We start from the raw sequence: 27,585 nt of genomic DNA, 5'->3' as shown, positions 1-27,585 counted from the left end.
TTAGAAAACACAGAAAAGCACAAAGACAGAAATAAAAGTCAGCTATCATCTCACCACCCGGAGAAGACAAATTCAAATTTTTAGTATATGTTTTTCTGTTGTTTACTTATATATGTAACGTGCGTGATTTTGTGCTCTTGCTCGATCCACAGTGCTGGGACTATACAGCCTGTAGTTTTATACCCTGCAGCTTTCACCTAACATCATCCTGTGAGCATTTTCCCACGTGTCCCAGCAGGAAACAGTGTACTCAGCTAGGGTGTTGTTACCAAAGCAGCTATTCACAGAAATGGGGGCACGGTGAAAGGCACCAGCAGAGGATTCTGAAGCATCCAAATACCGGGGGGGGGGGGGGGGGGGTAATTGTTAACTACTTTAAAACTCCCTTGAGCGCCTGGGTGGCTCAGTAGGTTGAGCGTCCGGCTTCGGCTCGGGTCATGATCTCGCAGTCTGTGGGTTCGAGCCCCGCGTCGGGCTCTGTGCTGACAGCTCAGAGCCTGGAGCCTGCTTCGGATTCTGTGTCTCCCTCTCTCTCTGCCCCTCCCCCACTCATGTTCTGTCTCTCTCTGTCTCAGAAATAAATAAACATTAAAAAAAATTTTTTTTTAAATAAAAAAATTAAAAAATTCCCTTGAGAGCCAGGGCTGTGGACGAAGGGCTGCCCCACAGAAGAGGGCCACGGTGGGGGCCAGCACCACACTGAAGCAGAGGGAGCAGGAGGCCTTGTTAGTACTCAGCCTTCTCTCCCCTCTACCTCTCAAGCCTGGGTGATAGGTCTGTAGAGGTCAGTCTCCTGAGCCATAGAGGAGGGAAGAGAAGAGCAATGAATGGATCTGGGAGGCCACCAGACACCGTCCAACACTAGCACATTGTCATCGAAACACTTCACGATGTCGTGATAATCCAGCATACAGAAGAACCTCACCTCACTTCCGAACTTCTAATTGATCATTTAGGTTGGTTTCACTACTTTAGTATTTTAAGTAACACTCAGAAAAGCATCCTTGAACAGCAGTGGAACCACTGGGTCAAAAAGTGTGAACCTTTTTTTTAAGCTCCTGAAATATGCCTCCCGAAGTTTTTACAACTCAGTACTCTGGACCCATAGTGCAAGAGAGGGCCAGTGTCCTCACAACCCTTGTAAGTGCTGGAAATTAAGATATTTTCAAATCTTTGATTCCCAGTAAGACTTGGCAGTTTTAGGGTTACCTTTTTTAACGTTTTATTTTTACGGTAAATGTCATTGAGTTCTGTCTTTTAAAAAATTTAGAATCTCACAGTTGAAATAGCAGAAGGTTTTATAACTGTATTTTTATATTTTGTGGACACATGATTAGATCAGTAGGAAGGTGTGAGATAGTCGGGCTTTGGGCAGGAGCCATGCTTTAACATTCACTTTGGTACCCCTCCACAAGCACAGCGTACACATTCCTGTGCAGAAGTTTCCTAACTGAGAGGGGCAATTGGAGAACCAGCTTTTGTGCTACAGAACTCTCGAACTTTCCAGATCAGGAGATTCTAAGCTAAGCAGAGAAGTCACTCAGCCGCCTTCTCTGTGAGTATGAGAGTCATCTTCGTTCATGTGACTGATTATTGGCTTGCTGTTGGAATCGTCTCTTCCTACTTCTGATGGTCAGAGAATTTAAACAGATGATAGTCAAGGTAAGGTCAGTAGGAAAAGAACTCAGTGTACGTAGGTCTGTTTGGGCCATGTCCAGCCTTTCCTTCCCCCTTTTCTTTGTCTTAAGATGTGCAGTTACCAGTTCAGGAAGCAAATAAGAAGTCCCAGCCTGACCGGTTCCTGTTCCTTTTCCTCAGAACCACAAGCAGCAGTGGAGGGCTGACCATCAGCAGCCTCCTCAAGGAAAAGGAAGGCTCAGAAGTGGCCAAGTTCACTCTAGAGGAGCTCTGCCTCATCTGCAGCATCCTGAGCACAGCAGAGTACTGTCTGGCCACCACCCAGCAGGTGAGCTGCCCACCACCTCCTTTTCCTGACCCATCTGGGCCTCCTAACTCAGTGGCTGAAACTGTGGGCCCTAACAAGCCGTGTACAACCTTGGGCAGCCACGTAAAGGTTGGTCACAGAGGAAAATTTGCAGTCCAGCCAGAAGACGGCCCAGGCAGCCATCTTACAGAAGAGCCTTGTTAAAAGGAGACTGGGCAAGAAAGTATGACCGGTCTCCCCCAGTGTGGTTTAAGTTCCTCAGAGGGCATGCCTTCTTGAAAGTAGGTCAGTAGCACTGTCTCCCGTAGGAGAAAAGTAGCAACAAACTTAACAGTGCTAGGACCCGGCCTTTGGTGGTGATGAGTCACAGCCAGTGATCCCATGCTCAGAAGTGTTACTGGGCTAAGCAAAATCCTTTGGGCTTTCATGTGTCTCCTGAAATGCACACAGCATTCTCAGCCTGCCTAAACAAACAGCCATTGTTTGGACGCTGACGTTCAGGAACTATGAAGCAGGAAAGGGTGATGCCTCTCCTGGAGCTCCCCATTAGCAGAAGGAAGACCCAGAAGAATTTTCCATTCAGCCGTAGACGTGGGATTAGAAGTTCCTTTTCACATTTGGTCTGGAATTCACCTAAGGCCAAGAGAAGGAAAATAATTGGAGAAGGTTCTGCTCTTCCCCCCCTTTTGGGCTTATTATTTACACATGTCTGGATCATAGGAAGGTAGTCATAAATTATGGTTCAGACGGTACAGCTTGGAGTGCCTGTGAGCCAGAGCAAGACTACAGGAGGCCAGAATAAGAAGCGTTCCCCCCAAAACTTCAGAGTTGAGGGTAAGCCAACCAGAGGCAATAGCATGCTCTGTTCGGGGATGTGGTCACATTGGGTTATAAAGGTGATGATCTGTAAAGGTTTGGCCTCAGAGCCAGAGACGGCAATCCCTTTAGCCCCCAAGAACCCCTAGGGCAGGACAGCAATACTGATGAAGACCTCCAAGGCAGAGAGGTCCCAGAGTTCTGTGGTGAAGAAACACCATTTAACTGTTTTGCATGTGTGCAGAAAAGGAAGGCATACACACATGTGAATAGAATTTTTTTAAGATTATTTATTTATTTTGAGAGAGAGAAAGAGCGTGTGCATGCCTTGAGCGCAGAGCCCAACACGAGGCTCGAACCCACGAACTGTGAGATCATGACCTGAGCCAAAATCGAGTCAGATGCTTAACTGACTGAGCCACCCAGGTGCCCCCAAAATAGAGTATTTTAAAAGTAAAATAACCATGGTACCAAAGGGGGAAAAATACAAAATTAATGACTCTTGGGGCACCTGGGTGGCTCATTCAGTTAAAGCATCCGACTCTTGATTTCGGCTCAGGTCATGATTTCACAGTTCATGGGATCAAGCCCCACACTGGGCTCTGTGCTGACAGCATGAGTCTGCTTAGGATTCTCTCTTTCTCACTCTCCCTGCCCCTCCTCTGCTCACGAGCTCTCTTTCTGTCTCTCAAAATTAATTAATTAATTAAAAAAAATTTTTTTAGCCTTTATTCACTCTTGAGAGAGACAAGGCACGAGCAGGGGAGGGACAGACAGGAGGACACAGAATCCAAAGCAGCCTCCAGGCTCTGAGCTGTCAGCACGGAGCCCAATGCAGGGCTCAAACCCACGAACTGTGAGAGCATGACCTGAGCCGAAGTCAGAAGCTCAACCAACTGAGCCACCCAGGCGCCCCAATAAATAAATATTAAAAAAAAATAACTCTTAATCTCATCACCATCAAATAATCATATTAGCAATTTGGAGTATTTTCTTTCAGTCCTTTTTCATGAACATAGTTTGGTATGCTACAATCATTTTTTTTCTTTCTGAGAGGCAGTTTATTTAATTAGTTCGTTTATTTTGAGAGAGAGAGAATGTGGGGGGGGGGAGGGGCAGGGGAAGAGAGAGAGAGAAGGAGATAAAGAATCTCAAGCAGGCTCCACACTGTCAGCGCAGAGGGACACGGACCCTAAGATCATGACCTGAGCCAAAATCAAGAGTCAGATGCTTTACCACCACAATTTTGTATGCTATAATCTTAATTTACTTCACTCTTACCCCTTTGCTGTTTTTATTGACATCACAGCATTAGCATTTCTCCTGTTGCTATGATATCTTCATTACTAACAATGTTATAGTTCTGTAACATTTCATTAAGGGACAATACCATAAATGATTTAACAGGATCCTGCATAATTATCTGTGCTGTTTCAGGTTTTGCTTCTGTAAGTAAATTCTACAAAGAATATCTAATATGCTTTGCATTATTTTTCTAGAACAGATTCTTTTTTTTTTTTTAATGTGTATTTATTTATTTTGAGAGAGAGAGAACACACAAATGGGGGAGGGGCAGAGAGATTGCTGAGACAGCGAATCCCAAGCAGGCTCCACACTGTCAGTGCAGAGCCCAACACAGGGCTCGATCCCTCAAACCAGAGATCATGACCAAAGCAAAAATCAAGAGTCAGTTGCTTAACCAACTTGAGCCATCCAGACACCCAGATTCTTAAAGGTTCTAGAAGTACTAGTGGACCAAAGACCATTTTGATGACTCATGATAGATGTAGCCAATTTTTTTTGTTATTTATAAAAAATTATTTTTATTGATTATAAAAGTCAGTACATTCTTAGCACCTATATTGTGATCTCTAAATACTATTTTCCGGGGCGCCTGGGTGGCGCAGTCGGTTAAGCGTCCGACTTCAGCCAAGTCACGATCTCGCGGTCCGGGAGTTCGAGCCCTGCGTCGGGCTCTGGGCTGATGGCTCAGAGCCTGGAGCCTGTTTCCGATTCTGTGTCTCCCTCTCTCTCTGCCCCTTCCCCGTTCATGCTCTGTCTCTCTCTGTCCCAAAAATAAAATAAAAACGTTGAAAAAAAAAATTTAAATACTATTTTCCCCTAAAAGAAACCAGAGATTCCGGCAGAAATGAGTAATTCCAGGTCTGGGACACAAAATGTACAAGATGAGCCTGGAGCATCGTGTTGTACAAAAAGCAAGAAAAAGATCAGAGACTGTGAGAGTCCTTTCAAAAGGATTCAGGAGCCATAATGGGCTTATTGTACAGAAAGATGTGTGCAAGTCCTAACTACCAGTACCTGTGAATGTGACCCTATTTGGAAATAGGGTCTTTGAAGCTATAATTAAGTAAGGATCTGAAGAAGAGATTATTTTGCATTTAGGAACCCTAAATCCAATGACTGGCATCCTTAGAAAGGAGAGGAAGCTCTAACAAAGACACAGGCAAGAAAGCCACATGAAGACAGAGGCAGAGATTGGGGAGATACGTCTACAAGCCAAGGAACACCAAGGATTTCCAGTAACTAGAAGATAGAAGAGAGGCATGGGATAGTTTCTCCCTCAGAACCTCCGGAAGGAACCTACTCTGCCAACACCTTGACTTTGGACTTGCGGCCTCTGGAACTGAGAGAATAAATGTCTGTTCTGAGCCACCAGGTTTGTAGTAATTTGTTCAAGCAGCCCTAAGAAACTAATGCAGGAGCCTGCCTGAATACATTCTGCTGGTCAAAGGTGGGTTGTAGAAGCATCAATGAGAAGTTAACGGCAGTGCATTGCAAACATCAGATGTGTTTAAATCCATGTGGTTACGATGATTTGTTTTGTTTTGTTTTGTTTTGTTTTAAGTTTACTTACCACCTTCGAACACACTAAGGAACCACTGGTGTGAATTGAAAACTGGTACAGAGAAAGTTCTTATCCTGTCTTTCCTATTTAACTTAGACTTCAGGATAATGAAATCATTGACAATGGGAGGTATCTCTTTATAGCAGAAGTCTAGCTAATAAGTGAAGAAGAAATGAATTAGAATGTCATTCTTTTATACCTCCTAATGAAATAATGGATCTAGGCATTGACTGTCAATGGCTGCTGACATCACAAAAACAGAGACAAGCGAACATCGTGTATCTGCTGATAGAAATACACAACACCATCATGAAGTAGTTTTCTAAAAAAGAAGAGAAGGAAAAAAAGAACCTGAATCTGATTAAGCTTCTACATGAAACTACAATTCAAAGAAAATACAAGGAACAAGGAACATGTTAATTAATACCCTGTGGCTACAATCAACAAAATCCAAACTGTGGGAAAACTACAGAGCAGACAATCCAGTTTCCTTAGAAAAAAATGGCAGGAAGAAGGCAAGAAGAAATGGAAGGAGATACCTTAGAGACAGGAATCCAAGTGGTGCAGGGCGCCTGGTTAAGTGTCTGACTCGAGTTTAGTTCAGGTCATGATCTCACGGTTTGTTAGTACAAGCCCTGCATCAGGCTCTGCGCTGACAGTGCAGAGCCTGCTTGGGATTCTCTCTCTCCCTCTCTCTCTGGCCCTCCCTCCCTCACATGCATTCCTTCTCTCTCTCTCTCCACCCCCCCCAGTCTCTCAAAATAGATACTTAAAAAAAAAAAAAAGATCTAAGTAGTGAAGAATTCAAAAATAAAACTTGGAAAACAATGCCAACAATGTCTCACTATTGGCTCATTAATTGTAACCCTTTTACACTTAACGCCTGCATAGAGTGTTGCTTTCACTCATCCAAGAGATCTTTATGAAGCGCTTACTATGTACCAGGCATGGTATTTGGTGTTAATTAACAGAAGTGAACAAAGTAGATGGTTTCTTACCGTCAGGGAACTTAGAACTAACAGAGAAACCAAGATGATAATAATAAGCCACGATGTAACTTCAGTCTTGTGGTGAGTACTAGTTAGGGAGTTGCTTACTCAAGTAGCTGCTCAAGGAAGGCCTCTCTGAGGGGAGCTGGCATTGAAGCTGACACCAAGGGTTGGGAGGGGGACTGCCAGGGGAGGAGTGAGGAAGGGTTGGGAGGTGGGGGTGGCAAAGCAAGGAGCCTGGTTAGGAGGGGTGAGCAAGGCTGTTTCAGGGAGAGGAAGCGGAAAGTGTGAAGTGTAAAGGCCCTGAGGGGGAGAGACTTGGTGCGTTCCAGAACCTTAAGCCATCAGAGTAAGTGAGGCCAAGCAGGCAAGGGGAAAGCCAGAAGTGGGGCGGAGAGCCAGAGAGGACCCAAATCACGGTTAGAAAGTTTAGATTGTATTTTCAGCGTTAACAGAAAAAGGCCGCTGAAGAGTTTAAGCGTTGTAAGCCTGTGCTGTCATTTGCTCCACTGACCCCTTATAAACATGTGAACTGTTTCCAGCTTGTCACTAACATAAGCAAGACCACCAGAGTGTATGCTTTAAGAAAAGAGGATCTTGGGGTGCCTGGGTGGCTCAGTCAGTTACGTGTCCAGCGGCTCAGGTCATGATTTCCCGGTTCGTGAGTTTGAGCCCTGTGTCAGGCTCTGTGCTGACAGCTCAGAGCCTGGAGCCCGCTTCAGATTCTGTGTCTCTCTCCCTCTCTGTCCTTCCCCTGCTCGCACTCTGTCTCTCTCTAATATAAGTAAACATTTAAAAAAAAAAAAAAAAAGGAAAGAAAAGAAAAGAGGATCTTACCTGTTTTGTTCACTGAGTAACTCACTCTGTTACAGAGCCTGGCACAAAGCAGGTTTTCTGTAAATTTTGGTTGAATTAACGAACGCTGCAAAGAATACTCGCGTATCTCTGTATATCGTTCTCGTTATTCATTGAAATATATCTCTAGGTGTGAAATTGCTGCTTTAAAGAGTGTGTGTATTTAAATCTCTGCTTTTTAAATAAATTGCATTCCGGAAAGTTACACTAATGTACACACCCCTAAGAGCATTTTTAAGTTTAAGACAAAACACTCATTATTAGAGTTTGTGTACTCAATAGCTTTGGGAGTGCTAGATGAGTCAGTTCCCAGGATGCTTGGAGATGTTTACAATTCCCGGTCAGTTGTCTTCTTCTTTGAGGCGGTTGGGAGCATGGCCAGTGTTTGGCTGTAGGCTGATGAGGGCAGCCTGTGCTTTTTTTGTTGTTGTTTACCTGCGTATCCCCCGCACCTTCGCATAGTGGGTGGCCCATAGCAGTGCTCTCAGTGAATACTTTCACTGATTTTACTGCCACTTACCACCAGAGGCTTCCAGTGCTGGTGAGCAAGCCTGCAGTTCATGGAGCAGGGAGGAGCCTAAAAACCGGGGTCTTTTTAAAATTAATGAAGTGAATTGTCAGTGTGTCATAAGAAACGAGTGCAGCCCAGTGCTAAAGGGCACAGGTTCTAGAGGAAGTTTGACTCGTGGCCCTACCTCGTACTGTCTTGGGGAGGTCACACCTCCACTTTCTCTTCTGTAAAATGAGATAATAATAGAATCTTCCTCCTCGGGTTGTGAGGATTAAATGAGTCAGTACATGAAAAGTGCCTGGAATTGTACTGAATCATCAAACTCGGTACATGTTAAGTATTCTTATTTATAGCACTCCTTTGGATAATCGTTAAGCATGTTTTTCTCTCTTATTGTTAATAGCTAGAAGAAAAACTCAAAGAAAAAGTTGATGTGAGTCTGACTGAACGAATCAATCTGACCGGAGAAATGGATACATTCAGCACGTATGTACCTTGCACATATTTGCTTAAGGCCTGCCCTTTACCCCTCACAAAGCAGAATGTCTCAGGCTGTCGGCCTTAGGTCACTACAGAACTTCAGAGGTCCCCCAGGCCTCCTGTTGAATCAGGATGATTCTCTAGCAGCCACTAAGAAAAAGCATTAGAAGTTGGCGCCTCCCACGCTGCCTCCTCACGAGCAGTCATTTTTAGCATACGGGGCCTTTACTGTTGCACTACTGACAATAACAAAAAGAGAAGTCCTCCCTTGGCTACCCTTGTAGGAAGGTCAAGTCCAGGGCCTCCTGTCTGCCCCCCGCCTACCCCAGATCCACAAAGGGCAGCCCTATCTGCAGTGTCTTCCAACAGGAAATGTGAGCATCTTGACTTTAGCTGGGGGTGGGGGTGGGGTGGAGGGTGTCTGTCCAAGAGGTTCAAACTGGAAAGCCTTCTCAAAGTAGTCCTTTTGACAGTACGGTCTGCAGTTCATTTGTTGCGGTCAGTAAATAAGACCGGGGCAGGCCAAGCTTCAGCCTGCACATCAAGCACTTACCAAGGAAAAGTCAAGATTCTCCTCCTAAGTTATTTCCTCTCCTTTTCTCAACTCTTTTTTTTTTTTCAAGTTCTGATTTAAACATTTGGGGCAAATAGGTGCTTTTGAAGTAAGAAGTGAAGAGGGATTCTGGATGGAGTGATCAGGGGGACTAGCCATGGAATTTTGTGATCTGACTCAGCGGGCACACACCCAAATAGAGGCCAGGACACGGAGCAAGAATGAAGAGCTGAAAGGTTCCTCCTTGTCATCCGTTCCCTTTTGAAATCAAGCTCGAGTTCTTCTGAAGAAATGATGAATCTAACTTTGAGACAAGTCCCTAAAAGATTTGGCAGGGGCCGTGTTGGTAATTGAGAAAGTTAGTCTTTTAAAGTCATGACCACAGTGATGTGTTTGACTTGCAGTGTCATCTCTAGCAGCATCCAGTTGTTGGTTCAAGATCTCGATGCTGCCTGCGACCCTGCCCTCACTGCCATGAGCAAGGTAAGGTTTGGGGAAGTGCCTCTTCTAGCCCTCCAAGAGGGACCCCCGGTGGTTCCTGCCAGCCCTTGCCCGTAGCTCCTTGAGGTTCTTCACTGCTTCAAGTATCAGCAGGGAGGAGGATGGAAGTCCTCTAGGAAATCAGTTTATCTTGTACTTTAGGTCAGTTGCTTGTTCTCTGAGAATGAGACAGGGAGCAGGTGTGTTTGGTAAGTCCAAAGGAGATGTCTTTGTTTAGCATCTGATACATGCTGAAAACGTTCATGTGGTCTCAGCAGAATGGGTGGTTGTGTTAGTGCTTATGGCAGGAACTTCTGGCTCTTTCTCAGCTCTGGTATCAGCACAGGATTATTTGGTCAGGTGTGGACATTGGTTTTCTAATGTCATGGTGGCCCATCAGTCAGCCCTGGGCCCTCAGTTCCCTCCTTTAGCACGTGCTGCCTCATGTTACCATTTGCCTTTTACTTGTCTGTGTCTTTTCTTCCTAAAAGGATGTAAATTCCTGAAGTGCCTGGACATATAGGATCTAGAAGAGTCTCTTGTTTGTTGATTAGTTAAGTTGTAAATGGGCAGTTCTTTGTGGATTTTTTAACCCAAATAACATGATGCCGTCCACTCTAGAATTTCTAGAGCAGGGGTCAGCAAACTATAGCCTATAGTCTAAATCTTACCCATTGCCTGTTTTTGTAAATAAAGTTTTATGGGAACACAGCCATGCCCATTCACGTATATATTATCTGTGGGTGCTTTTGTGTTATAGTGGCAGAAGCAAGTAATGAATTAGTAAATAAGTAATGAGACTGTACAGCTCAAAAAGCCTAAAATACTTCCTGTCTGGCCCTTTACAGAAAATGTTTGCCAATGCCTGTTCTCGAGTTATCAAACTCTTGTAGCATTCTTAAACTCTGAAGAAAGAACTTCTCTGGAGCCTTCTGGCCAGTAGTAGAGTACAGTGGAAAAAACACTGGCCTCGGAGTCAGATGGACCTAACTCTTCTCATTTTTTTCTCTGGGGCCATTGAGCAAATGACTTAACCTCTCTGGGCCCAAATGAATTCAAGTATGTGAAATGCGGCTCTGTGCCTCCCAGGGTTGTCAGGACGGAACATGAGAATGACTGACTGGCCTGGCGCCCGTAGATGTTGGTGCTCTTGTCGGGAGGAGTGGCCGTGTCACAAGGTTGTGTAAGCACACATTTGGTCTGAATTTGGGTTTGTAGTAGATTGTAAATATTTAACGAAAGTAGGACGAAAACCAAAACTTAAGCTGCAGGGTTTTAGGAAGCTGAGTGGGGAGTCCTGAATAGCTGATGTCACAAAGTTTCTATTCAAAAAGCTGATGCTTTCCACCAGTCAGATGTGCGTGTGTATTTCCAGTATTCTCAGTGTTTATGAGCAGAACATGAGCAGGCAAATTGAGGCTAACCCATTTTCTTAAAGGAATATGGCTCTGAAGATTCATCTTTGGACTGTGATTATCCCCTAGTTGCTGGTGAACATGCACCGTACCCTGCATCTGATCTGTTCCAGCTGCCATCTCCCCTGAACTGCCACACACTTTAGATTGGAATGCAGCTGGGGGAAGAATTTTTACATTTAACAAAGGAAGAGGGGATTTTTTCCCGCAGTAAAATAACAGTTGTAGGGGGGTTTAACACTCCAGGTGTTGCTTATATGAACTGTCAGTTCATTAGTGGATTTCCCTCAAACTTCCCCCCCCACCCACCGCCCCGGACCACCACCCATTTCTCTCCAGACCCACACCAGCAAATATTAACAGAGACCATACCTCCAGAATCTTTTGTTTATATCATAGGAAAACCACAGACTAGGGAGCGCAGCAGCTGGGAAGCCATTGGTCTTTGTCTGAGTCTTCTGGGGTTCTAGGGAAATGAGATCCATGTGATGAAAATGACCAGATACAAACAAGCCGAGTGGTCACAAATTGATTCAACATACACTCTTTGTTATTTGTGCCTGCCATCCTGTTTTGTGTAGTTTCTTCCAGGATCTTTTTTCAAACTTCTATTTTGTGATCATGCTTATTTCTGTCTCTGAGTCCACCGTTTTTGCTGCTAGTTGGACAGTTCAATTCAGACTCTATCTAGCACGGTGCTGGGAGTTACAAGGCCGGGAAAGACATGGGCCTTATCCCAAGGTGCTTAGATTCCACAATGTGTGGGATAAGGGATGTATGAGATGAGAGGAATGCCCAGGTAACAGCAAAAAAGGTATGAGGAAATCAGTATGTGAGAGAAGTACAAAATGTGCCCTCTTTAAAAGAGGAGAGAGTTCATCTCTCTGTTCACATCAGGTGGGGAAACAAAGAAAGCCTTCCTAAGGAAGTGGCATTTGAAACAGACCACAAGAGATGGTGAAATTTGGAACGAATTTGCGATGAAGAGGGCATTCCAAACAGGGTGACAATATGAGTAAAGATTTATAAAGTTAGGAAAAGCTCTGAACTTTGTCAAAACTGCCAATCTCGTTACCCATCTTCGGAGTTTCACAGAGCACTCTGTACTCATGCTTCCGTAGTCAAGATCGGAAACAGGAAATTGGCTGCCCTCAAGGGGTGTCTATCCTGGTGGGGAGAAAAGTTCAAAGAATTGATGCTGTAAAGAAATGGATGTTATAAATAGTGAGAAAACGAGTGTTGGGCTTGCCAAAGTGGAGTGGAGTTAGAGGATTCTGAGTTGGTGAAAGAAGGCTTGACAAAATGGGTGGAGCCAAGCAATTTAATTCTGTTATTCAGCTGGGAAGACACCTCATTCTTGTCGAAGGCACCCCCTGGGTAGCAGCTAGAGCTTCCATTATTTGTCCCTTCACTGCCTTGTTCATTCTGCCACCCCTGTGCATATACCTGTACTCCAGCCTCCCAGCCACTCAGCCACTCCTGCTCCCCTGGATGCATTACTTTTTGGGGATGGGGCAGCTTCCATGCATTTCTCATTCTGTTCTTTCTGCCTAGAATTCCCTTCCCATTATTGCCTGCCCAACGAGCGCACCCTTTAAGATCTAGTTCCAATGTCTGTCCCCTTTTTAAAAATTAAGGTATAATTCACATACCACAGAATTCACCCTTTTAAAATGTATAATTCAGGGGCGCCTGGGTGGCTCAGTCGGTTGAGCATCCAGCTTCGGCTCAGGTCATGATCTCACGGTTCGTGAGTTCAAGCCCACATTGGACTCTGTGCTGACGGCTCAGAACCTGGAGCTTGCTTCGGATTCTGTGTCTCCCTCTCTCTCTCTCTGCCCCTTTCCCACTTGTGCTCTGTCTCTCTCTCAAAAGTAAGTAAACATCACAAAATAAATTTTAAAAATGTATAATTCAGTAGGTCTTAGCATGTTCCCAAGACTGTGCAACCACCGCCACCAACTCCAGAATATCTTCATCACGCCAAAAAAAGAAACCTCCTACTCGTTAGCAGTCACTTCTTATTTCCCTGGCAGCCACTAATCTATCTTCTGTCTTTGTATTTGCCTGACCTGGACATTTCACATAAACGGAATCATACAACATGTGGCCATTTGTGACTGGCTTTCTTCACATAGCCTAACGTTTTCAGTGTTACTCTATGTGGTAGCATGTATCAGGCTTCCTTTTTATGGCTGAATACTATTCCATTGTGCAGTTAGACCACATTTTCTTTATCCATTCATCAGTTGATAGACATTTGGGTTGTTTGCGCTTTTTTTTTTAAGTTTTATTTATTTATTTTGAGAGAGAGAGAGCACACAAGAATGGGGGAGGGGCAGAGAGAAAGAGGGAGAGAGAAAGAATCTCAAGCAGTCTCCATGCCGTTAGCACCGGGCCCAACTTGGGCTCAATCTCACGAACCACAAGATCATGACCTGAGCCAAAATCAAGAGTTGGACGCTCAACCGACTGAGCCACCCAGGCACCCCGGGTTGTGTCCGCTTTGTAACTTCTATGAATAATACTATGAATATTCACGCACAAGCTTTTGTATAGATATGTTTTCAGTTCTCGAATATATACCTAGGAGTGGAACTGCTGTATCATGTGGTAGCTCTGTGCTTAACATTTTGAGAAACTGCCGAACTGTGTTCCACAAGTAGCTGCATCATTTTACATTCCCACCAGCAACAGTCAGGGGTTCTAAAATGTCTGTATCTTTACCAATGCTTTATTTTTAACATAGCCGTTCTATCTCCTTGTGGTTTCAGTTTGTATCTGCATTTCTCTGATGACTAAGATGTTGAGCATCTGTATATCTCTTTTGAAGAAATGTCAGTTCAAGTCCTTCATCCATTTTTAAACTGGGTTGTCTTTTTATTGTTGACTTGTAAACTTCTTTTTATAGTCTGGATAACTACACTCCTTATCAGATATATGATTTGCAAATATTTTCTCCTTTTCTGTGGGTTGTCTTTTCACTTTCTTTATTGTATTTATTTATTTATTTTTAACATTTATTTATTTTTGAGAGAGAAAGACAGAGACAGAGTGTGAGCAGGGGAGGGGCTGAGAGAGAGGGAGACACAGAATCCGAGGCAGGCTCCAGGCTCCAAGCTGTCAGCACAGAGCCCGACACAGGCCTCGAACTCACGGACTGCGAGACCATGACCTGAACTGAGGTCAGACGCTTAACCAACTAAGCCACCCAGGCGCCCCTCAGTTTCTTGATTATGTACTTTGAAACACTAAAATTTTTAATTTTGTTGAAGTCCAGTTTTTATATTTTTTCCTTTGGTACTTGTGCTTTTGGTGTTCTATCCAAGACACCATTGCCTAATCCAGAATTACAGAGATTTACACCTGTATTTTCTTCCAAGTTTTTTGTAGCTTCAGCTCTTTCCATTTGGGCCCTCAATCCATTTTGAGTTAATTTTTGTATATGGTGTAAGGTAAGGATTCAGCTTTTGTTCCTTTGCATGTAGATATATAGCCGTCCCGGTACCATTTGTTGAAAAGACTTTTCTTTACCCATTGGATGGTCTTGACACTCTTGTTAAGAATCAGTTAACCACAGATGTACAGGTTTATTTCTGGACTTTTAATTATATTCCATAGATCCATTATGTCTGTCTGTATGCCAGTACCACACTGTTTTGATTATTGCAGCTTTGTTCTTGTTTCTGTTTTTTTAGGGTTTTTTTTAATGTTTACTTATTTTTGAGAGAGAGAGAGAGAGAGAGAGAGAGAGAGAGACAAAATCCCAAGCAGGCTCCGCATTGTCAGCACAGAGTCCGATGGGGGCTTGAACTTATGAACTGTGAGATCATGACCTGAGCCGAAGTCGGACACTTAACCAACTAAGCCACCCATGTGCCCCAATTATTGCAGCTTTGTAACAACCTTTAAAATTGCGAAGTATGGGGCGCCTGGGTGGCGCAGTCGGTTAAGCGTCCAACTTCAGCCAGGTCACGATCTCGCGGTCCGTGAGTTTGAGCCCCGCGTCGGGCTCTGGGCTGATGGCTCGGAGCCTGGAGCCTGTTTCCGATTCTGTGTCTCCCTTTCTCTCTGCCCCTCCCCCGTTCATGCTCTGTCTCTCTCTGTCCCAAAAATAAATAAACGTTGAAAAAAAAAAATTAAAAAAAAATAAAATTGCGAAGTATGAATCTTCCAAGTTTATTCTTTTTCGAAATTGTTTTGACTATTTTCATCTCTTGCAGCGTCACCATTTTTGTCTTCCCCGCAGTGTCCTTCTCTGTGAAGCACCACAGTACCTAGACCATCTCTCTACTCTGTTATACAATTCTTTTTATATCTGTCTCCCCTATTAAGCTTTGAACAACTTGAGAGCTGTGTCTTGCTCACTTTTGGATCTCCATGGCATAGCTTAACAGTAGTATTCCCTAAATGCCTTTGACGGTAAAGAGGGCAAAGAAGAAGAAAGAACTAAAGTTTGTAGACACCCATTTGACCAAAGAATGGTGACAAAGTGAGTCACAGATAACCCTACTGAACGGACTTAGCTGGACAGAGCTTGTAGACATAGAGTGTCTCTTTAGGAAATGGCAGGATCAGGGACCCTGAAACCTTTCGGCGCATACAAGTGCTGTTGAAGGTATGATGCTCCTTGATAGTACTCAATAGCAGGGCTCCTAACTTCCAACAAGTAGCATCCTGGAGCTGGTTGAAGGGAGGTCAGAAATAGGAAATGCCCACATCTAGCTGTTCGCTCCCTAAGCGTGGGCAAGAGCCCTGCTGCTAGAAAAGGAGAAGAAAACACAGAGTGGCAAAGTTTGGTAGAAAATACACAGGAACAGCCTAAAACAGGCCAGGCCTGTGTGAAGGAAGTAAAATATGGTAAGAGTTTAGTGGTCTCTCTGAAACGATAATTTTGAGATTTACAGTAATGTGGATAAGTTATACCAAAATTTCAGACCATTTTTCCCTCCTTTGTTGCATTATTTTCTTAGATGAGCTCTATGAGATAATAGTAAGTGGTTATTTACATGGAGCACTTTACCAGGAATCAGCACCCAAATGCAGTATCTCATTTAATTCTGACAATAAATGTATAAGGTACCTCTCTTTCACAGATAAGGGAACTGAAACTCAAAGAAGTTAAGTCCCTTGTCCCAGATCTCTTAGCTAGCATGTAGGAGAGCCAGGATTCAAATTCAGGTCTGTCTCTCTGTATACTACACCATACATACAGAATGAGCAAACGTGGAAATTGAAGCAAAATTAGCTTCAGTAACTTGCCTGAAAGTAGAAGGGCCCTAAGTCAGCGTGTGCCCGGGACTGCTGGGTTCAGGAAAATCGTCATGCCTACCTGACCGTGAGTCTTCAGGCATTCACAGGCACCCTGTTGGATATCTGTCTTTAGCTTTTCTCGATCTGACACTGTGACTTTCCTCCTGGGGACGAAAATGGGCTGAGCAGCCAACCCAGGTGTTCCAGTCTGGTTTGCATATTTCTCACTGAAAAGGAAGGAATTGTCTTTCTGGTGTGTGTGTTTTCCTTTTCATAATATGCCCAAAGCCATGTAGCCTTGTAACGGTGAAGCCAGAAATAAAACCAAGTCTCCCCAGTTTTTGAAAAGGTAATTGTTTGAAGTGCTTTAGGAGAAATACATTGTTTGAGTGTAAATTCTATAAATCTTTAGCAATTAGCCATTGTAATTAGGCTTTACAAGTAGGATCTTTAAAAATTCTATGGCTTCCTTTAAAAGAGACCATTGGTCCCATGGTACCCTCCTCAAGGTGTCCTTTTTCCTGGGGCTACTCACATCACTTGGTTGAAAGAATCTAACTCTCGGTCCAAAACCAAGCACACTTAGCTTTTGCCCATTAATAGTAGTTTTAGAAAAAAACAGAAAGAAGAAACTGAACAAATTAAATTTCCTTACAGTCTGGCATGTAATTTCTATTAGGTTTCAAGACTGAACGTGTGCTAATCTAGGAGGCTACATTACTATCCCCCAAAGACATTTTGAAATAGCTAGAACAGTCCTCAAATCTGTTCTCATTTTCCTCTGTCATTAAAATGTAGATCTATTACAGGAGGCCCGCAGAACTCCATCATTAAGAAATCCTGAAGTTCACCTTCCACTTAACAATCAAAGCACATCTTTCTTTTTTTATGAAAGATTTCTTGGGGCGCCTGGGTGGTTCAGTTGGTTAAGCATCCAACTTCGGCTCAGGTCATGATCTCGCGGTCCGTGAGTTCGAGCCCCGCGTCAGGCTCTGTGCTGACAGCTCAGAGCCTGGAGCCTGTTTCAGATTCTGTGTCTCCCTCTCTCTCTGACCCTCCCCTGTTCATGCTGTCTCTCCCTGTCTCAAAAATAAATAAACGTTAAAAAAAATTAAAAAAAAGAAAGATTTCTTTTTTCATTATGACCAAAGCAAATCACCTTTATTATAAACAATTGGATAAAAAAATACAGATTTTTAAAAAGAAGAAAATTTAAGTCACTCATATTCCACCCAATAGATTTATGTCAGTCTTTCTCTTTATGCATATAGTGTTTAAGTAGAAGTTTATACTTTATATACAGCTTCATAACTTTTTTTCTCATTTAGCAGGTTTTAATAGTTTTCTATGTTGTTTAATCCAGAGCTACTGTATTTTTAGTGATTGCATAGTATTCCATAGGACAGAGTATTTATTGTTAAAACCGTAGCAACAGTTAACATTTACCATGGAATTAATACCTGACAGGCACTATGTTAAGAGCACTTAATGTGTTATCTTTCAACAACTGTATGGATTACAGATATTATCACCCCAATCTGTATAGCCAAGAAAACCGAGGTTCGGAGAGGTTAGGTAGGTTAGGTAACTTACCCAGGTCACACACTTAGCGGCTTGCACAGGACTGGCAGACTCCACATTTCCTCACTTTAAGTATTCCAGTGGAGTCCTGCCCTTAAAATGTAGGTCATCAACTCAATTTTGATCATTCTTTCCAATTATTCATGTTTAAAAACAGTCTGGCAACAGACAACCTCATAAATGCGTGTGTGTGTGCGCATGTGTGTGTCTTCTAAACATTTGTAATTATTAGCCTCAGATTAGTTGCCTTAAAGGGAATTGCAGAGATCAAAAGCTATGTAAAATGCTAAGACTTTGGGTAGATACTTTCAAATTGTATTTAAGAAAAGGTTGTACAAATTCACCTTCCCATTGGCCTAGCAGTGAGTAGGAAAAATATATATTTATCTTCCGAAAGCCTTTGTTACTCCACTTTCTGTTCTGGGTCTTGTTGGTTTTCCCGTCGGAGTCAAGGCGCCTCTGTACCGCCATCACCTCTGCCACATCACCTGCATTTGTGCAGCCTCATACAGAGATTTTGCTCACTCCAATTCCTTCCACTAATTTCAAGTTCGTTTAGGGTGGTAATACTTTTTTGGAAAGCAACATGGTAAAATGGAAAGAACATGGATTTCAGAGTCAGACAAACCAATTTCTAGATCTCAGCTCTGTTAACTTCTCAGTTATGTTTCATTAGGCAAATCCCTGTCCTCAAGCTTCATTAGGCAAATCCCTGTCCTCAAGCCTGTCTTATCTATAAAGCAGGAGTAATAATACCTCCCCTACTGTATTATTGTAAGCAGGAAGTTCATGTGAAAATGTCAATCACATGATGCCCGGTACATAGTAGGTGCTCAAAAAATGTTCCTTCTCCCTTTTTATTCCCCACACAATGCTGGTCCAGTGTTATGCACACACAAGGTACCTGTAAGTGTCACAGGTGCTTGTTGTAGGAGTAAAAGTAGCCCAGACAAGCTTTAGAGTATGTGTGTGTACCTGGGCAAAGGCCGGTGCTTGGGGCCAGTGGCCCAGCAGCCTACACCATAATGCTACACTCCGATTGCCTGAAATGTCCCCAGAATCCGCATGCCTCAGTCTATGTTCTGTATCTCTCTAGTTCCATGATCAAAATGAATAGGTGGGAATTTGAACTTGAGGAAAATTAGTTTCTCAGGAGGCCTCTTTCCAAGCTTCATATAGCAATAGAGAAAAACAAGTTCCAAAGTAAGCTACTTATGGAGCTTTGCTCTCCAACTGGTGGATTGGTCAGAATTCTCTGCTACAGTGGGCCTTCTCTAGGAAGCAGTTATTCTCCCCAGCCTTCCTGTGAAGCATTAGCATCAGTCACACACTCCTTCCTCGGGTGGCAGAAACCGTGGTTGTGCCCCTGCCCTTGTAGCCTCTTCTGTAGCTAAGTGTGATCATTTCCTTGGGTGCTGCTTCTGTCAATCCTGTATCTTAGTTACAGCTTCTTTTGCAAACTGTTTTTCTTCTTGTTTATATAGTAGCAGTATTATGCAACCCCACCTACACTAAAAGCACAAGAGGAAAACTTTAAGTAGGGAGGGGTAAATTCTTTCTTTTAAGATTTTATTTTTAAGTAACCTCTACACCAAACACGGGGCTCGAACTCACAACCATCAGATCAGGAGTCACATGCTCCTCCAACTGAAGCAGTCAGGCGCCCTGAAGGGGTAAATTTTAAATGTCAAATGCAAAGTTTACCTGGAAAAGTCAGAATCTTATTTCTACTGATGGCTTTTCATGATGTTTGTTCTTCCAGTGCAGGCTAATTTTTGTTTCCTTTTTTGACAGAGAACTTTGCTTGATCACTGTATATTTCATTAGCTTCTCCCTGAGAAACGGGGCTTGGCTTGCATTAAGGCCCAGGAATTGCTTTTGTTACTTTTTTTATTTTTTTAAACAATCATCTTGGAAACAGCCTGGTGTAGTAGTGATTGGGCTTTAGACAGACTTGGGTTGTCTCCACTGTGTTATTTACCAGCTGTGTGACTTTGGGCAAGTTACCTAATCTCGTTGAGCTTTTGACTTTCCTCATCACCAGATGAGCTCATGTGTGAATAGTAAATGAGATAATGTATACAAAGTGCCAGGCAAAGCAACGTGCATACAGTGGGTCCTAATGTCAGTGTCTTGGGCCATTCCGGTTACAACTTAAACCCTAAGTTGTCTGGGATGGGCAAGCATCAACCATCTAAGGCAGTGACTGGACAGAATCACTGCTAATTACATTTTGCAGATTTGTTTTAATAGTAAAGCCAGTGTCAACTTTCATTGTTCTCCAGTACTTTAAATTGTTTTCTGACATGGGGCGCCTGGATGGCTCAGTCAGTTAAGCGACTGACTCTTGATACCAGCTCAGGTCATGATCTTGCAGTTCATGAGATCAAGCCACTCAATCAGTGCCGAGTGGATTCTCTCTCTCTCTCTCTCTCTCTCTCTCTCTCTCTCTCAAATAAATAAATAAATAAATAAATAAATAAATAAATAGTTTTCTTATGTCATTAAGCTGACTTAAATTTAAAATCCCAAATCTACTTGACTTTTGCTCATACTTTTAACTTGACCAGTGGAGTCATAACTATTAAACCAAACCTGATCTTTTCACATATATTCCAAATGTGGATGTGTACTGACATGGCCAGTAAGAGGGTTTAGCTCACCAGTGAGAACTTGAAGTCCAGCGTCCCACGCTTTGTCTTGCTTCAGAGCTGCTTTGTAATCAATGACAGGGCACGTCACCACCTCCTTTTATGGTTGTCTTCTGTTAATGGAGAACTGTGATGTGTAGATAATTATTTATCAACTTTGTGAGATGCTGAAATGTAAAATGTTGCCAACCTGGACAACAGTAGTCATTACAGTGCAAGAGCTTGGTGGCCGGTGGAGGAAGGGGCATCGAGCCCTCTTCCCGGGTTGCTGTGTTTACACAGGGCCTTGGGCTCCACGTGGTGCTGTCAGCTGGGGAAAAGAAGGTGAGGTGCAGACATTAACAGCATCTGTCAATTTTGGCCTCACCCCATGAGCTCATTTAAGATCTCCTAAGATGCTTTTTGTTCAGATGGGTCAAATCTCTAAAATCACGTGGGAAAAGAAACCTTTTGAATAAGATAAAAAGATAATGGAGGAAAACATGACACATAACCAAAGCATTAGAATATAAAGTCTGTTCATATTAGAACCTTCTACTGTTTCTCCATGGTTTGTTTCTAATTTTCCCCAGTAAAAAATTAGAGACTTTTTTCTATCTGGCACTTTGTTGTGAAACCTTGCATAAGACTTAATGTTGCTGGGCCTTGGTTTTCTTATGTGTAAAATGAAGACAGAAGTTCCTTCCTGCTTTTTTATATGCTTACACATACGTAAAGCTTTTAAAATATAAATATCTGCTGATTTGGGGGCACCTGGGTGGCTCAGTCAGTTAAGCATCCGACTTCGGCTCAGATCACGATCTCGCAGTCCGTGAGTTCGAGCCCCGCATCGGGCTCTGTGCTGGCAGCTCAGAGCCTGGGGCCTGCTTTGGATTCTGTGTCTCCCTCCCTCCCTCTCCTTCTGTCTCTCTCTCCCTCCCCCTCCCCCACTCACGCTCTGTCTCTCCAAAATGAATAAACGTTAAAAAAAATTTTTTTTATTAAATATCTGCTGATTTGAAGAAACATTAGAACAAAACATGGAGTCATTATAGCTTCCCAGGAGCTGGGGAGCCATCCATGTACAATATGATTCTTTTAAACAAGTTCCCTCAGTATTGAATTTTTCCTTTCCCCAAGAGCTCTATAAAAACACTAGTTCTCTTGCCAGAGACATCAAGGCCTCAGAACTACCGCCCTCCTTCTATGAACATATTATATGGTTTGTGTTTGGCTTAGGATCTTTTTAATAGCCCAGCTCCATTCTGAGAGGCTGACTCAGCAGAACTCCTCCAGCACATTCCTGCTCTTTTCAGGATTAAAGTGCCCATTTGCTGCCAGCTTCGGGGCAGGATGGGAGCCCACACTGCCTCTCTTCTCCTGTACGCATCCAAGCAGGGAGAGGCTCCACGGCATTGCTTCTTGCCCTGTTTTTGCGGAGCATGTCTCCTGATTCTCCTCAGGTGGTTAGAGCTTGAACCAGTCAGGTACCTCATTTGTGTCCATGGCCTGCCCAGGGACCACTCAGGTCCTCTCAGTGATGCTGGTGTGCCCCCCGCCTGCCATTCACACTACCCCGGGTGCTTCCTTCCTGCCCTGTTCCACATGCCACTGTCCTACCCTCTCATCTGCCCCCTCGTACTTGCCAGAGATCTTTCCTTTCCCTGGACTGAAACCCCAACATAATCTCGAAGGTTTTAGGAGTAAGGTTTGAATGTTTTGCTATGGAAGAGTTCAGTTATGTACAAAAGTAGAGAAAACAGTACCACAAACCTCATGGACCCATCACCCAGCTTCAGCGATCTTTCATCTGCTCCTCCTAATCCTAGATTATTTGGAAGCACGTCTCACACGTCCCAGCATTTCTAGCTCCCTTTTTTCAAAATCCTCACCTCCTTACCGTTGACTTGAGAGAAAGGCCTAAGTAACTCTCGTCCACGTTTCATTTCACTTAGCCCAACCACCCCTCTGATCTCCCAAGCTACCAACCTGCTCAGAAATGGATGTGCCTCCCCTGTTCTCCCACAGTCCTTTCCCGGTGCGACAGCGGACAGCGGTGCAGTCCGGTTCACCTGCCTGGCGAGGGTTCCATTACAAGTTGGCCACTTAGAGGGGCAGGGAAGGCTATTTCAAGCATGAGGGGGACAGTGTAGAAAAGGGTACCTACCTGAGTCACTTCTCACGGATAAGGATGAGGTGGGTCTGCTTGTTTTTATTCACCATCAGCCACTACAGACGAAGTAAGACGAACTGCCCAAAATAAAATGGCAGCTGTGGTCGCAAGCTCTTGCCTCACTGTCACTCCACCTGCCCTTCCCCAGCGACGCAGAAGACTGTCCTCCCGCGAAGGATCTAAAGACTTGTCCTCCCTTATCTCTGTTTGCAGATGCAGTGGCAGAATGTGGAGCACGTTGGTGACCAGAGCCCTTATGTCACCTCTGTCATTCTTCACATTAAGCAGAATGTCCCTATCATCCGCGACAACCTGGCCTCCACCCGGAAATACTTCACTCAGTTCTGCATTAAATTTGCAAAGTAAGTCCTGGAACATTCCCATCACTGGGTTATTCTGAGTGCCACACTTACCGCCAGCATGCTCACCACCCAGGTGTCCCGCCATCCAGCTGGAATTCATTCTGGTGCCTGTAAACAAACATTTTTTCGTGCTCCAAAGAAGGATAATAAAACGAAGTCCACTACTTAAAGTCATAGACAACAGTAACAGCAGGACAGTCACCAACCACATGAAGACAAACTCAGATGAGCTGGGGAAACTTGTTTTGAATTAGGTGGATGTAACAGTGCCCCTGCCTCCCCACAGGTTTGGATAATTAAAATTATTTTTCACTGATTTCAGTTATATATTTTGTCTCTCCAACTAGATTCTAAACTATTTTTAGGGTAGGGACCGTTAGTTCTACTTCTTTGAAGCCTTCTCTTCCTCCTTCCCCATTGTACTTATTGCTGGGTTTGCCAGAATTGATCTGCTTCTGGACCTCCTGGAGTCCGGGGAAGGTACTAGAAATTGGGAAGAGCAAGTCAGGGAGCCCCACTGCCAAAGGACATGTAGTGAACACTGCACTGCTTGTCTTTCTGCTACGTCCTTGTGTGTGGCCATTTCTGGCTTGACGTTTGGAAGTGGGGATACGGTTTGGGCCTTTGCCAGTCAGCATCTGGCTGTAGCACTGTTTCCCCTGAGACGAGGCAACGGAGAGGGTCAGTGCCTCCTCCGACCAGCCAGCCAACACGCGTTTTGGCACACGCCGCCAGGAAGGGCTTCGAGAAGGTCAGCCTGTTCCCAGCTACTGTATTTAAGTTGTCCTCATCCAAGTCCCAAAGGGGGGTTTAGGGCTCCAAGTTTCTGTCCTCCCCAGATCTCTCCCGGTTTGTATTCAATTAAGGCCTTCTCTCTCTCCCTCACAAATAAACCTGAAGGAACAACGGTTATGGAGAGCTTGTGGCATGAGCTTCGTTTCCAGTTTGTCAAGAAAGGATCGGGTGGACTCCCCAGGGAGGCATTAACGTTTGCAATATGGTGGACGAACCGGGAGTTGACATTCCCTATACCCTCTGAGTGCTCATCGGTGTGTGTTAAAAGCATTGCTGATAAATCATGCTGTGACACTCCCTGTACCCTTGGTAGAAACAGTCTCTGTACAATTTCCCTGTGGCCCAAAATCTCCAGTATGGTTGCACAGGGGTCTGAACTAATGTTAAAGAGAACAAGGAGTCATTTACTTAGCTAGTCCCGGCATCGGCCTCACGTTCTGTCAGAGCCCTTTGATTTTATTGCTAAGCTTCTATTGGATGAGCTAGGAAGACGATGCCCATCTCTCATATCTGGAAGTTTAACCTCTGATAGGAAAAGTGGTCTTCTGATTTAATCCATGGTACCCTCTCATCCTTGTAAATCCCAGCCAAAGACTAGAAACCTCAGAGATGGTGCTGTGAGAAGATCCTTCCCCATCAAAAGCAATGGCCGCCACTGCCCCTTGGGGCTGGAGCAGCCTTGGGCAGTTACCCATCACATTGCCAGCACCTCTCCCCACTATGACATGTCTCTGGTCCCTAAATTTTCCCCACCCCACCCTTGTAGACTAGCACACAGAGCCAATTCAAGCGTACAACCGAAGCCCACTCTGGAGAGAAGTAACTTAGGTAATAAACTGTGTACCATTGTGATTAGTCATGAATTCAATGTCATGTTTTTTGTTTGGCCTGGCTCTGATGTAGAGCACTGAAGAATCCCTTCTGCGTAGCCCCTGTTCTCCCTCCTGGTCAGCAGACCTCCCCCTGGATCAGATCTCTAGAGTTTAGGTTTCTTCCCCTTTAACTTCCTCTCTTATCGCATCGATGCAAGCCATACGTGTTTCCTTTTGCCTCCATTTGGTTTCTGAAGCAACAGCAGTCTTTCCTGTTTTGACATCACAATCACAAGCAACTTCCCTCATCCACTAAGCCGATTCTCTTCCATTCAATAATGGGGATCGTAAAACAAATCTCTTAATAGTGGTTGAGAGGATAAAGTGAGAGGTCTTGTGTAAACTTCCGTGCTGGTACCAAGCTGACATTCAAAAAGTGGTAGCTGCTACCATTTTAATTTGTTATTACTTATTATTTATTTAACATGCAGTCATTTGAGCACCTGCTCTGTCCCAGACATAGAATTAAGTGCTTTGGCTTAATAGATGTGGTCTCTGTTTTCATTTGCCGTACAGTCTAGTGGAGGGAAATAAACATGAGCAAATAGCATCGTGAGGAAGTTTCTGCTAGGCTAGAGGTCTGTGAACTCTGTGTAGAAGATGGCAGAGGCGACTGAGGAGAGGCTTCATAAGGAGGGAGGTCCTGGAGCAGGGTGCAAGAGCTGTGTGGGTACTGACCCACAAGGCCGTAGGGAAGGGCATTCTGGGCACAGGGAGCCGTGTAAGCAGTCACAGAGGCAGTAAATAGCCTGCAGGATCAAGCCTAGGGGGCCACAGCTTAGCATGAGAGGCTAGGGACAGAGAATCAGGACAGTCATGGAAGGTGTCGTCTGCAGCCATTTCAAGAATTTGAATCAGGGAAGGGGCTTGAGCATATGGCATCTGAAAGAAATCCCTTTGACAGCCGATGGTTACCAAAGATGAGGCCGAAGGCAGGGAGCCCAGTTAGGAAACAGTTAAAAGAGCTCAGGTGGGAAGAGGAAGAGCAGCAGTGTCAGGAGGCTGGGTGAGGGAGCGCCGGGGAAGGGCTGGGAACTGATTGGACATTGGAATGGAAGGCTGAGGGAGCCGGCTCGGGTCACTCCTGGTTTCTGGCTCAGGTGACTGGGTAACGAGATCAGGTCCACTGAGCCTGGGTTCCAGGGTGAGGCTGAGTCCTGGCCGTGCTGGAATTGAGGTGCCAGTGCTGTTCCAGTGAGACGGCCGGTACTTCGTCGGGTATTAGAGATTAGAGCGGGCACCAAGGTACAGGAGACAGCGCAGAGACCCAGGAGGGTGGAGTCATGGGCCTGAGAGCAGCTTTTGAGGAGTAGGCCATGAGGGTGCTAGCCAGCCTTTCTCTTGACCTCCACATCCTGTTTTATTACCGTTCCTTCGTGGGCCCTGTGTTCTGCTGGTCAGTCCAGTCTGGATCTGCCCTTGATTATAGGCATTTCTAGTTCCCACACCTTCCATTCTGCACCAGTACAACTCAGCTTTCCCTACTCAAGCCCTGCAGTTTGTTCTAAAAAAGGCCTCATGATCTATAAAAATTACTTCTCCCTTTCCCCAAACCAGTTGCCCTTCAGTCCCCAGTAAATTTTTCAGAGATCATGTATTTTTTTCCCTTGTTCTGACAGTTACTCCGTTAGCAATTATTTCCTATCTTTGCATTTAACACCCTATAACTATGTCACTATCATGTCTGTTAGGGTGATTTTCAGCTGCTAGTAATAGAAGCCTGACTTAAACTCACTTAAGCATAAGGTGAACTTTGTGTTTCTTGTAACCAGGACATCAGAGGTAGGACACATCCAAAGATGGTTGATACAGTGGTTCGGCAATGTCATTAAGGACCCACGTTCCTTATTCCCCTGCTCTCCTTGGGGCTGGCTTCATCCTTAGAATGGTGGTAAAATGGCAACTCTAGATGTTTTATTCAAACACAAGAATACCCTGAAGAAGGAGAGAAACTCTTGCCCAGGCCATGCAGTGAAGTCCTTTCCTCCAGTCCGATTGTCCAGCTTGGATTGTGTCCCCCATCTCAGGACCAACAGCAGTCAACAAGGGAATGCCATGCTCTGATTGGCTGAGGCTAATCAGAACTCACCTCTGCAGTTTAGGAGCGATCAGCTTTTCCCCATCATCTCAAGACCTGAGTAAAACCGGGACTTTGGCTGGAAAGAAAAAGAAGACAATGGATGCTGGGAGGCCACAGTAACATCTACTTCAACTTCTCAGTTTTTGTATAGAAGGAAGTGAGGCCTTAAAAAAAAAAGTTTCTGGGGCACCTGGGTGACTTAGTTGGTTAAGCATCCGACTCTCGACCTCAGCGCAGGTCTTGATCCCAGGGTCGTGAGTTCAAGCCCCAAGTTGGGCTCCATGCTGGGCATGGAGCATACTTTAAAAAAACAAAACAAAAACAAATTTCTACAGTCCTTTACCAAAGAGAGAATGAAGCCTAATTTGTCCCTTTTTTTTTTCTTTTTTAATCCACAGCTCCTTCATTCCCAAGTTCATCACTCACCTCTTCAAGTGCAAGCCAATTAGCATGGTGGGAGCAGAACAGGTGAGATGAATTGGTGTAGGGCCTTTTCCTTTGGCTTTTGTCATAGATCAAACACATCTTTCTAGTAGGGATTTACTCTGGAGAAATAAAATTGCTGATTTCCCCTGTTTGGGGGCAAAAGGAAGACCTGGCAGCTTAATGCATCCACTCATTTAAAACATTTTTGTTGGGGCGCCTGGGTGGCGCAGTCGGTTAAGCGTCCGACTTCAGCCAGGTCACGATCTCGCGGTCCGTGAGTTCGAGCCCCGCGTCAGGCTCCGGGCTGACGGCTCGGAGCCTGGAGCCTGTTTCCGATTCTGTGTCTCCCTCTCTCTCTGCCCCTCCCCCGTTCATGCTCTGTCTCTCTCTGTCCCAAAAATAAATAAACATTGAAAAAAAATTTTAAAAAAAAAAAAAAAAAACATTTTTGTTGAGCACCTACTAAGTACCAGGCATTGTGCTAGGTGTACGTATACCACGGT

At 44.3% G+C, this 27,585-nt stretch overlaps 1 protein-coding gene and 1 long non-coding RNA gene across 3 annotated transcripts in view; one reads left to right on the top strand and one right to left on the bottom strand.

Annotated features, from left to right (window-relative positions):
- The window catches only part of VPS53 (VPS53 subunit of GARP complex), a 136,958-nt gene that overhangs the window by 92,586 nt on the left and 16,787 nt on the right, over window positions 1-27,585 (top strand). The window contains exons 15-19 of the mRNA XM_047080661.1: window positions 1,819-1,966; window positions 8,386-8,468; window positions 9,420-9,498; window positions 22,761-22,909; window positions 27,055-27,124. Of these exons, the coding sequence (XP_046936617.1) occupies window positions 1,819-1,966; window positions 8,386-8,468; window positions 9,420-9,498; window positions 22,761-22,909; window positions 27,055-27,124 (529 nt within the window). The remainder of the gene's footprint in view (window positions 1-1,818; window positions 1,967-8,385; window positions 8,469-9,419; window positions 9,499-22,760; window positions 22,910-27,054; window positions 27,125-27,585) is intronic.
- LOC124512983 (uncharacterized) lies at window positions 563-22,784 on the bottom strand. Of its 2 annotated transcripts, XR_006962271.1 has the most exons (7): window positions 22,542-22,784; window positions 22,364-22,450; window positions 20,408-20,705; window positions 16,243-16,390; window positions 11,283-11,376; window positions 7,454-9,673; window positions 563-2,578 (listed from the first exon to the last, which is right to left on the bottom strand). It is a non-coding gene; the product is annotated as an uncharacterized LOC124512983 (long non-coding RNA). The 2 variants fall into 2 exon arrangements; XR_006962272.1 differs by lacking the exons at window positions 7,454-9,673; window positions 22,364-22,450.

Source organism: Lynx rufus, unplaced genomic scaffold, assembly GCF_022079265.1.
Source record: "Lynx rufus isolate CCGP_SWC_20201006 ecotype Redwood Valley unplaced genomic scaffold, mLynRuf1.p SCAF_18, whole genome shotgun sequence".
Lineage (NCBI taxonomy): Eukaryota > Metazoa > Chordata > Mammalia > Carnivora > Felidae > Lynx > Lynx rufus.
Note: the sequence above shows the minus strand (reverse complement) of the source record. Positions and strands in the feature narration are given on the sequence as shown.